The sequence below is a fragment of the Psammomys obesus genome, unplaced genomic scaffold (assembly GCF_907164565.1).
Source record: "Psammomys obesus unplaced genomic scaffold, mPsaObe1.curated_primary_1811, whole genome shotgun sequence".
In the NCBI taxonomy this organism is placed as follows: domain Eukaryota; kingdom Metazoa; phylum Chordata; class Mammalia; order Rodentia; family Muridae; genus Psammomys; species Psammomys obesus.
The window spans coordinates 24,391,765-24,403,390 of record NW_026595981.1 but is presented as its reverse complement, the minus strand read 5'-3'; the positions used below and the strand labels follow the sequence as shown (position 1 = coordinate 24,403,390).

The following is an 11,626-nucleotide window of genomic DNA, read 5'->3' as shown; positions in this document are numbered from 1 at the left end:
GGGGGGAAAGGGCAGGGGAGAGATCTTGAAACTATGTGGAAAGATGGACTGGACCTAATATATCACTAAAAGCAAATACATTGTGGGAAATCTAAATGTTAGTGAAAGACCCCTGCCTCACCCTAAGTTAAACATAGCTAACGCCATTTTGTGAGACACCACTGTTTTAAAACTCTAAAGGCCAGATGAGAAACTAAAAAATTACTGAGAAATCCTAGCTGTGTCACCCACTTGGGATATCTGTGGTCAGGCTGCCCCTGTTGAGTTAAAAACAACTTGTTGTGACTACCCTCATGGGATATCTGACAGAGGTTGTTCCAGCTGAGATAGGGAAAAACAAAATAACAGGTGGCCACGTTAAGGGGTGGTCAATCTTGGTGTCCCTGCCAAACTTTGACGCAAATCGTGGTCTCATAAAAATATACCAATCAGCCCCCTATAACCATGCTTCTTGCTTCTATACCAGTGCTCCTGCTCTAAAACCCTATAAAAACCCCAGCTTCCTACCTAGGGGGCGCGGAAGTCTCCCAAATGACTTTTTGCCCCGGGTACCCGTATATCAAAATAAAAGCCTCTTGCTGTTTACATCCAAACGCCTGGGCTCGTTGATCCTTGGGCAGGGGTCTCTCAGACGAAAGATACCCTCCGGGGATCTTTCATTAGGAAACTACGTGGGCTTGGAGGTTTAGCATGGAACAACTATTGCCCAGCATTGTGTTCTAGGTTAACTAAATAAACCCAGTCCCTGTGTGGTGATTTGGGCATACAGCTGTTTAGGACTAACAGCAGCATTACTAAAAGATAATTAATAGTAAATTTTAACAGCAACTTACAACAGGGTATAAAGCTGCAGTCTTAGCAGGCCAACCTTCGCTCCTCCAGTCCTCCTCACAACCTGGAAGCCTGACTTCAGGCTCGGGTACCACTGACCCCTGCCATGCATAGTGGGGGGGGCTGACTGCCATCCCTCACCCTCTTCTCCAGTAACTAACTTCCAGCCTGACTTAACTGCAAAGGAAGAGCAAGAGCTTGCCCCTAATGCCTGCCCATTCTTTGACTCCAGCCTGGTCCTGCTCCAGGCACCAGGCAACCAAGGGTAGAACCTCCAGGCTTTAAGTTTAACCCCGAGGGCAGGATTACTGCTGTCAGTGGGGGAAAAAAAAAAATGAGGAAGTAGAGGACCCAGGAGCAACAAAAGCACATTCCGGTCAGTAACTGGAATCTCCCTAGTCTTAGTCTTTTTTTTTTTTTTTTTTTTTTTTTTTTTTTGTGACCAGAATGGGCCAGGCACAGCGCAACTGGCTCCTCCCCTTGTTTCAGTTTCATTTCTAATGACAGAGCTGCCAGCTCTGGAAAGGCAGTTTCAGAGCAGGGGCTGAGCAGGGGCTAGGCTAGCCTGCTACTCGCCCCTAACAGCCACCACAGTCATGGCCAGAGCAGGTTCCAGGTGGGTATACATGGTGCTCTGGCCCACCTCCCACAGATCGCCTGGGAGTTCTTATCGGAGAACAGCCTCTGCAACTGATTGGACTGGCAGAGAGTGGGGGAGGGGTTGGCTAGAGGGCAGGGGTTCTGAGCCTTCTGCCATTCCAGAATGGAGCTGCGGCCCTACCAGTGGGAAGTGATCCTACCTGCTCTGGAGGGCGAGAATGTCATTATCTGGCTGCCCACGGGTGCTGGGAAGACCCGGGCAGCTGCCTTTGTGGCCAAGAGGCATCTAGAGACAGTGGACAGAGGCAAGGTGGTGGTACTAGTCAACAGGGTGAGTGTTCTGCCCTTCCCGAAATGGGGTCTCAGCTCTTTGGGACAGTTCTTGGTCTCTTCTAGACGACATCTCCTCCAGGTCTTCTTACCTTGGTTCAGAACGCAGCAATGTCCTGAAGGGTCCGCCTTATTCCTCGCAGCTTCCCCTACCCCAACTCCCAACAACTACCGTCTCCCAGTTTCCCACCCTGACCCCAATCTCAGTTCTCTCCTTTCATCCTTCACTCCCCAGGTGCATCTGGTGAACCAGCATGCTGAGGAATTCAGGGGCATGTTAGATGAATGCTGGACCATGACAACCCTGAGTGGGGACATGGGATCCAGAGCTGGCTTTGGCCAAATAGCCCGGAGACATGACCTGCTCATCTGCACAGCAGAGCTGTTGCAGCTGGCACTGATCAGTTCGGATGAGGAGGAACACGTGGAGCTCACAGGTGAGGGCAGGGGGTCCTGGGAAAAGTTGAGGCCTCCAGTCAGTGTGGGAATGAGCAGCCCCCATTCTTGGGCAAAGAAGCCCCTTCCCCACAGCCGAACCTCAATGTCCTAATCTATAAATTGTAGAGAAGTCATTCCTGCCTGCTCCTTGTCTGGGACCCAGCCCAACGTTGGGAAGGGAAGAGGGGAGTCTTCAGTCAAGAGGGGGGACTTGACAAAACTGCTGGGAGGAAGAGGTCCACTGGGTGCAGCTCATAACTCATGTGCCCGCCACCCCCACCCCCCCGACACACACACAGAGTTCTCGCTGATTGTGGTGGACGAGTGTCACCACACCCACAAGGACACTGTCTACAACAGCATCCTGAGCCGGTACCTGGAGCATAAGCTCCACAAGGCAAAGCCCCTTCCCCAGGTGCTGGGTCTCACCGCCTCCCCAGGCACTGGAGGGGCCACCAAGCTTCAGGGAGCCATCGACCACATCCTACAGGTCAGCTGAGCCCCTGAGGCCCTCCCTCCTTGCTTGCTCTGCCTCTCCCAGCCCTACCAACACTACCTTTCATATTGTGGCTACACTGGTCTCCTCCAGTATCTTGGGCATATTGGGCTTGAACTTACTCTTCCTTTTGCTTGGAATGCCCTTGCTGTTGAACCTCCGTCTGGTTCCCTCCCACCTTTCCTGAAAACAGCTCTGTCACTGTTAGTCTTCCCTCCCACCCCCCCACCCCTCCCCCCGCCATCCCCACTGCCCTGTCATAGCAACAGTTGTAGCGTCTGGGATGTTGTTCAGACTGCCTGGTGTGTTCTATATTCTTTGCTGTTTTTCAATGGTTTCTTCATGTTCATTCAAATCTAAGTTTCTCTCTCATCAGTGCTAGAATATTAGTAATTCAGAGGGTGCACATTCAAACTTATTGCAGAGATGGATCCTAACTTCCAATGGCCCCTAGCCAGGAGCCCTACCTCCCTCAAAATTCTGACTCCTCTTTCCAGTGATGCCTCTCTGTTGTCTCCAGCTCTGTGCTAACTTGGATGCATGGCACATCATGTCACCAGAGAAATGTCGCTCCCAGCTGCTGGCATACAACCCAAAACCCTGCAAGCAATATGACCTCTGCCAAAGGCGCAGACAGGTGCGTGAGGGGCCACAGGGCAGGCTTGGGAGTCCGGTGCAGAATTAGGGTGCGTGAGGGGTCACAGAGCAGGCTTGGGAGCCCGGTGCAGAGTTAGGGAACCTAGGCTTGGGCCCCGACCCCACCTTCTCCAGCTCTTGTCACTTCGGGCCTGCCTGTACCCATTAATCAACCTGCCTTTTCTGTGCTCTGAGACACACGAGCCCAAGTCTATAGCCTACTGTTCATGATACTGTCACGCCCTGAAGCTGGGGTACTTGGTGTCAAGGCTAGACCAGTTCTCTTCTTCAGTAGTGATGCTTGCTGATGTCTGTAATGACAAGTCTGCTCCAGGGCTCCCAACATCACTGTGCCCAGGCCACAGGGCCAAGGTATAAAGTGGGTGAGACAGTAGAAACTGCATACAAGGGCCTGGCCTCTGTCTCTGGATGCTTCAACACCCAGAACTTTGAAGTTCTCATTCTCAGGGAAAGGTCCCGAGTCCTACATAATACCTAACCCTCCCATGTGTATAGGAATCCCCGTGGAAGTTGCTTTCTAAAACTATTTTATTGGGGTGTCTCATACCTTTCTCCATCCCAGTCCCTCCCAACACCGGGTAGGAGAGAAAGGGTAGTGGAGAGAGAGAGCATAGTTCTCTTTAGCTACTTTCTGCTGGTTAGGGTTGTCAGGTTTCTTGGGACAAGTCCAATCCTCATTTCAGAATATCTCCAATTTCTTTTCAGGCTGCATCAACAGGAGCCAGGAGCTGGGGGGGGGGGGGGGGAGGGGACACCAGCCCTATTCTTCTTCCTGGAGCCCCTCAACACTCTTTGGGCTCTGGCATTTATTCCCTCTCCAGAGTCCTCAGATTTAAACCATCTGGCAAAGAGCCCCCACTCAGCCCGCACGAGGCAGATGGTTTGCTGCTGTGGACCATCTGAATCAGCCCCATAGCCCACACCTGGGATTAAAACAAAAAACACGTTCACATATTATAAACCAAAACTTCCACAACAAGTTCCCTCCTCCGCCTCCCTCCTCCTTGCCCAGGATCCCTTTGGAGACTTGCTAAAAAAGCTTATGAACCAAATCCACCAGCAATTAGAGATACCTAACCTGAGCCAGCAATTTGGGACCCAGACGTATGAGCAGCAAATCATGGAATTGAAAAAGGCTGGTGAGAGAGGCAGCTAAGGAGGGCCTGTGTGGGCGGAACCTTGAGGGGTGGAAGAGCCTCAGGATCACCGATCCTGCGTTCCTTTCCTGCAGCCGCGGAGGCCAGGCAACAGCAACAGCGCGTGTATGCGCTGCATCTGCGGCATTACAACGATGCGCTGTTCATCCACGATACTGTCCGTGCGAGGGACGCTCTCGAAACGCTGCAAGATTTCTACGACAGAGAGCAGGCCACCAAAAAGCAGCTGCTGCACGCCGAGCGCTGGCTGCTGGAGCTCTTCACGGGTGAGGACACCACCCGGGGTTTAAGAACTGCTTGAGAGCTCAAGGGCACTTCCGGGTGGGCAGCAGCTACCAGGACCCAGCGACGGTCCTGGGTCTCTTGTTTTTCCTAGCCAAAACCCGAGGCTACTAGTAGGGCTAACTTGTTTCCTCGAGCGTGACGGTTTGTAACAGGAAAACCAGTTCAGGTTACTGACAGAGGTATTTTAGTTTCTTGTTACACGTGTCTCTCCTGTGGAGAGAGGAAGGTGTGTGGGCGTGGCTACCATGTGCCACCATGCACGTCGGGGGCGGGGGGGGGGGGGGGGGGGGAGGCGGGGGGGGGGAGGTTGGGGGTCGCTCCCGGGTGTCGGAAGACGATGTGAAGAAGTTTGTGCTCTCCTTCCAGCGTGGGTGCTGGGGAATGAACTGGAACTGTCAGGATTAGTAGCAGACGCTCCTGCTCTCTGAGCCATCTTGGCAGGCCCCCAGCAAAGATGCTCTGAAACCATATAGGATGGCTCCCTGGCGGTATATGGATTCAAATCCCAGAAACCCACTTAAAAACCAGGCACAGCAGACTTGTCATCTCAGCACCTGGGTGGGTGCTGGGGACACCAGGATTCCTGGGGCTCGCTGGCAAGTTCATCGTGTCAAATGGTGAACTCTTCTCGGTGAGAGAGAGAGGATGGAATCCATACCCTCTTTACGTAACATGCCATGGCACACACACCCATAAACACATACTGTGCACATACATGGTAATAACAAAATTTTGATAGACGCCTGACATGACCGAAGGTGGTCCGGGAAAATCTGGCTTGAAGCTATCCGGGTGTCAGAGATCAGTCTGCAGAGCTCAAAGGCCAGGATGGTGGTGGCACACACCTTTAATCCCAGCACAAAGGAGGCAGAGGCAGACAGATCGCTGAGTTCAAGGCCAGCCTGGTCTACAGAGTGAGTTCCAGGACAGCCAGGGCTATTACACAGAGAAAGCCTGTCTTGGACAAAAAAAGAGAAGGAAGGAAGGGAGGGAGGGAGGAAGAGAAGGAGGAAGGGAAACAGGGAAAAAAGGAAAAGAAAAGCACAAGGGTGGGACTGGGATGCTGGAGTGCAGCTCAGTGGTTAGAGCACTTACCTAGCATGCATGAAGGCCGAGTTTGGTTCCCCAGCATACAGTGCAGGGACCCATGACTGTAACTCCAGGATTTAGGAAGTGAAGGCAGAGTTTAAGGCCAGCCTGGGCTGCTCTGGCCTTGAGAGTAAGTGGCACCTGTGTCCTTAAGCATGCCCTTGGATCAGCTCTGGGAGTGAACAGGAGCAAGTGTCCCAGCCTCCTACAGCCCTGTCCCTGTGAGCACCCTGTCTACAACCCAGGCCTGAGCCCTGTGCCCCTGTGTCTGTTTTGGTGTTCTCAGGCAACAAAAACATGCTAGCCCACTTAGCGGCTCACGGACCCGAGAACCCGAAGCTGGAGATGCTGGAGGGGATCCTGCTCAAGCAGTTTAGGAGTCCCAACTGCCCTCGAGGCATCATCTTCACCAGAACCCGCCAGAGTGCTCACTCCCTCCTGCTCTGGCTTCAGCAGCACCCTGGCCTACAGAGTGCGGATGTCAAGCCTCAGATGCTGATCGGATCGGGGAGTGCCAGCCAGAGCGCACACATGACTCAGGTGTCTGCTTTTGGCTGGAGACATTTCATAGGGAAGAAAGGAACAGGGTCCCCAGCGCAGAGTGACAGCAGGAAGGCTGTGGGGGAGGGAGGAGTGGGATTGAATCTTCCTAGGCAAGAGGTAGCTGATAGGATGCTTGCCTAACAAGCACAAAGCCACCAGCCAGGTGCTGGTAGTCCATTGTAATCCCGCCACTCAGAAGCTAGAAGCTAGGGGCGGTAAAGCCAGAAGATCAAGGTCTTCTTGGCTGCAACAGCAAGTTGAAGGGCAACCTGAGATATGTGAGAATCTCTTAAAGAAAGGAAGGAAAGAAGGGAGGGAGGGCGGAAGGGTGGAGGGGAGAGAGGGAAGGAGGGACATAGGGAAGGAGGAGTGTCCTAGGGATTGGGGGTCACTAGGGGAGATGGGCAGGATCTTGGGGAGACCTGGGGATGAGATTGGGACTCTGGGTTCCCATAAACGTTTTCCTCCTCCCCGAATCCTCCAACAGAAAGACCAGCAAGAAGTGATCCAGGAGTTCAGGGCTGGTACCCTGAACCTCCTAGTGGCCACAAGTGTGGCCGAAGAGGGGCTGGATATCGCCCAGTGCAATGTGGTGGTGCGTTATGGGCTCCTGACCAATGAGATCTCCATGGTCCAGGTACTCTAAATCCCTCCTCCCCACTACAACAGCCCTGGAAGGATCCCTTACCACCTGGACCCTGGCCCAAGTCTGCCTCACTTTTGCCATTCTTCCCAGGCCAGGGGCCGGGCCCGAGCCGATCAGAGTGTGTACTCCTTTGTGGCGACAGAGGGCAGTCGGGAGCTGCGTCGGGAGCTGACCAATGAGGCTCTGGAGGTGCTGATGGAGCAGGCAGTGGCTGCAGTACAGAAGATGGACCCCAAGGAGTTAAAGGCCAAGGTCAGCAGGCAGCCTGCTGCAGCCTGTGAGAGCCTGAGGTTCCGACTGCACACACTCCTGGGGTCCCCTTCAGGCTTGCCCAGGGAACTTTTATACAATGCAGAGAAAGATCAAGGGCAAGGTAATGTTGCCAGGAGATGGCAGGCCTGTCCTCTGCAAGACTTTAGAAACAGGCCTTGTCCCAATGTACCCTTACCCTTCATTACAACAGCAAGTTGTAGGCCAGCCTGAGATACATGGGAATCTGCGTTTTAAAGACGGTGGGGGACAGCGGAGGAAGGACAGGTACTTTGTTTGTGAGAGTCATTCTGGAAAGAGAAGGAAAACAAAGACACAAGCAGAAGCTAAGATTGGAACAATGTACTGATCTCGGAAGCAGTGTCCAAATTGTTCTCTTTAGTCCTGTTGTCCCAATATAATGATGTCCCATGATAGAGTAAAAAAAAAAAAAAAAAGTTTTGCATGACATTTCTCAAAGGGAAAACAGATTCCGCATAAATGCTGTCTTCTGTCCCTGTATTTTTGTTTATTTGTTTGGTTTGGTTTTTGTTTCTTGAGATAGGGTTTCTTTGTGTAGTCCTGGAAGCTCACTCTATAGACTAGGCTAGCCTTGAACTCACAGAGGTCTGCTTGCCTCTGTCTCCCAAGTGCTGGAATTAAAGGCATGAGTCAGCCCTGTACCCATATTTTTGTTCACAAAGCTTCAAAACTCATGGGAATGGGGACATGGTTCAGTCAGCAAAGGGGTCACATAAGCACAAGGACCTGAGTTCACATTCCCAAACCCGGTACAAATCTGGGCGTGGCAATGTGTTCCTGTGATCTCAGCTCTGGGAAGATTGAGACAGAAGGAGTTCTGTGCTTGCTGAGTCAGGAGGCTTCAGGCTCAGTGGCAGACGCTGCCTCCAAAAACAGATCCCTCCTGGGTCTGGGTAAAAATGACCTGAGATCTTTGGGGGCCCTGGGGGCCCTCCTGAGGTTGGGTCTCTTGGTATCCATGTCCCTGTCACCTCTCCCCCACCTTCGCCCCCCAGATCCGGGACCTGCAGCTGGCGGCTCTCATTAAGCGAGCAGCAAGGACGGCCCACCGAGAGAGCCTGCAGCAACAGTTCTCGCCAGAGCAGGTGCAGCTCCTCTGCATCAACTGCATGATCGCCGTGGGCTACGGCAGCGACCTTCGGAAGGTGGAGGGCACCCACCACGTCAATGTGAACCCCAACTTCTCGTGAGAGCCGTGGGGGGAGGGCTGGCAAGATGAGAAAGGGCTTTCGCAGGGCGTGGGAGGTTAAAGAAAGTGTTAGCAAGCGGGTTTTAGCCCCAGCCCCAGCCCAGAGGCGGAGAAGCAGAGGTGCGGTGCCTTGCTTCAGCTCCCACAGCCATGAGGTGAATGAAAGAGAACTGAAATCTAGGATGCAAAGAATTCAGCCATAAACTGACTCCACAGGTCCACCTGTCAGGTGAGGTGGCCTGTCTCTTGCTACCCAGGAGGCTGAGGCAGGAGAATTACTTGAGCCTAGGAAGTCAGAATCGGCCAGAGCAACAGAAAGGCCTCCATCTCAAAAGAAAAAAAAAAAAAAAAAAAGAAAGAAAAAGAAAAGTAGTAGTAGTTGTAGCTGAATTGGTGTGTGGTGGTGTGCATGCTTGTAGTTCCAGTACCCGAGAGGTAGGAGGAGTTCAAGGTGTCACCCTTGGCTACACGGAGATTTCCAGGCCAGGCTGGAAGGGTCCTGATCTTCACTGTGAGTTTCAGGATAGCCAGAGCTACATAGAGAAACCCTGTCTTTGATGCAGCTCAGTTGGTAGAACTTATACCTAGAATGCACAAAGCTCTGGGTTGGATCCTGAGCAACTGGCTATGATAGTACACACCCATAATCCAGCACTCAGGCGATAGAGGCAGCAGGATCAGCAGGCAGGTCAAGGTTATCCTCAGCTACATGGGGAGGTGGAGGCCATCTTGGGCTACATGAGACCCTGTCTCAAAATCCAGATGGCCCAAGCTTGATTCCAACACCCCCATGGGAGAAGGAGAGAGACTCCCAGAGCCTCTCTTCTGACCTCCACAGGAGTATGGTCGCTCCCAGGAGCCTCCCCAACCCCTGCCACACGCCGAATTATATTAAACAGCCCCGGCTCTCCCACTGAGCCTCCCCATCCTGCCTCCTAAAGTGTCACCTTACTTCTTAATTCACTAAGTAACTGCTTATTAAACACCTCCCCTGTGTCAGGCCACAGCACCAGAGTTCTTCACACAGGCCCCCTCTGAGAGCATTTCAGCTAGGTAGGAGAAAGGAGGGTGGTGGGGTTTGAACACGGGAAGATGCTTCTAGGTGAGAGTGAGGGATCACACTCACCCTGAGAGGAGGAGGGTCGGGAGTGACGCAGGATGAAGACAGGCCGGGTCATGGAACAGCTTGTAGGTTGGACCTGAAAGTTAAACCTTTATCCAGGAGGCGCTAATGCATTCTGAGCCAGGGAATGTCAGGATGGGTGGATGTTTCTAGGCCACTTTTTCAGGTGTTGGGAGATGGCTCGGGGCTGGAAATAAGGACGAAGGAGCAGATCTATACGGAAACTTGAAATCACTCATGAGAGAGACAAAAGGTTCCCAAGCCTGGGTGCAGGAACGGGGTGCAGACAGGGCAGGCAGATGGTCCTGAGGGTCTAGACTTCCTGGTTCTGGGAAATTCTGTATCTTGACAGGCCGAAAGGCCTGCTGCCCTGGCAGGGACTCAGCCAGCCACAGGGCATGAAATCTGGGGTACAGGGGCTCCCAAGCGGCTCTGTTTACTCTATCCTCTCTAGGACCTACTATACTACCTCCCAGAAGCCCGTGGTCATAAACAAGGTCTTCAAGGACTGGAGGCCTGGCAGTTCCATTAGCTGCAGTAACTGTGGGGAGGTAAGTGAGAGACCTTAGACCAGGCCGAAAAGCCCCCAGCCCCAGACTCCAAAGGCCTTTGGTCTGGGAGAGGAGGCCCAGCTGATGCCTTCAAGCCCTCACCCAGAGTGGGAACCAGCCCTGCTGTGGGAGAGCCACAGTCTGTGGTGGTCCTCTCAGGACCTCTCAGGCCACTGTGTGATGGCCTCTAGTGGTAGAGGCCATCAGAGGCCTGGTCATCACAGAAGTCCAGCTTGAGGACCGAAACCCACCGATGCTTCCATCTTTTCCACCGCCAGGCCTGGGGCTTCCAGATGATCTACAAATCAGTGACGCTGCCAGTACTCAAGATCCAAAGCATGCTACTGGAGACGCCTCGCGGGAGGATCCAGGCCAAGAAGTGGTCCCGGGTGCCCTTCTCCGTACCCAACTTCGACATATTGCAGGACTGCGCCCAGAGCCTGTCTGATCTCTCCCTGGACTGACGCCCTTGTGGCTGCAGGGGGCAGGAGAGTCCAGCAAGCCAGCCTCCTTCCTCTGGGCGGCACTCTGGCCATGGGGTGATGAGGTACCCTTTATTCTGCCCCAGTTACTCTTACACACATTAAATGGTGCTGGGAAACTGATACAGAATTGCTGTATTGGGAACCGCAGCATCCCTCCCTTGCCCAGGAAACTTCTGGATTTTTTCTTTTTTTGAAGCTCTTCATAAATTAAAAATAAATGATAAAATGAGGCCAGAAATATGTCATTTTATCTTGAAGTGTAATTGATGGAAAATAAACCTCAATAATGTGCAATTTAATACATTTTACTTCATATACCACCTCATAGTCAAGATATAAACACACACACACACACACCTAAGTGTCTTTGTTCCCATGGTAAGCCCTGTCTTCTACCCCTCATCACACACTTAACCTGCTTGGCAGTAATTGTTAATGTTAAAATATTCCCCTTGGGACTGGAGACATAGCTCAGTGTCTCAGAGTGCTTGCCTGCCATGTACAAAGGCCTGGGTTTGATCCCCAGAACTGCACAGGCCAGAATGGGTAGTGCCTGCCTGGAACACAGCTCTCACAAAAGAGGCTCTGGAGCTGGGCATGGTGGCACACACTTGTAGTTCCAGCACGTAGGAGGCAGAAGCGGGCGGATCTCTTGAGTTCGAGGCCAGCTTGGTCCATAGAGGGAGTTCAGGACAGCCAAAGCTAAATAGAGAAACTGTCTTGGAAAAAGAAAATGTTAAGGTCAGCCAGGCATAGTGGTATATGCCTGTAATCCCAGCACTTGGGAAGGAGAGGCAGGTGGATCTCTGTGAATTCAAGGCCAGCCTGGTTTACAAAGTGAGTACAGGACAGCAGGACGGTCAAGGCTACAAAAAAAAAAAAAAAAAAAAAAAAAAAAAAAAAAAAAAAAAAAAA

At 52.4% G+C, this 11,626-nt stretch overlaps 1 protein-coding gene across 1 annotated transcript; it reads left to right on the top strand.

Annotated features, from left to right (window-relative positions):
• The first annotated feature begins 1,345 nt into the window (after window positions 1-1,345).
• On the top strand, window positions 1,346-10,940 carry Dhx58 (DExH-box helicase 58). The gene is made up of 13 exons (XM_055620571.1): window positions 1,346-1,447; window positions 1,594-1,762; window positions 1,997-2,198; window positions 2,499-2,689; window positions 3,216-3,332; window positions 4,365-4,491; window positions 4,584-4,775; window positions 6,170-6,423; window positions 6,914-7,063; window positions 7,163-7,324; window positions 8,359-8,549; window positions 10,130-10,226; window positions 10,505-10,940. The coding sequence occupies exons 1-13, from the start codon at window positions 1,428-1,430 to the stop codon at window positions 10,688-10,690; spliced, it is 2,058 nt and encodes a 685-aa protein (XP_055476546.1). The 5' UTR covers window positions 1,346-1,427; the 3' UTR covers window positions 10,691-10,940.
• The last annotated feature ends 686 nt before the right edge of the window (window positions 10,941-11,626 follow it).

What these genes read in the sequence shown, in the direction of transcription:
- Dhx58 (XM_055620571.1), top strand. Translation starts at nt 1,428, where the DNA reads ATGGCCAGAGCAGGTTCCAG. An exon ending in CCATCGACCACATCCTACAG is followed by an intron (nt 2,690 to 3,215) that starts GTCAGCTGAGCC and finishes TGTTGTCTCCAG; the next exon opens with CTCTGTGCTAACTTGGATGC. An exon ending in CATGGAATTGAAAAAGGCTG is followed by an intron (nt 4,492 to 4,583) that starts GTGAGAGAGGCA and finishes CCTTTCCTGCAG; the next exon opens with CCGCGGAGGCCAGGCAACAG.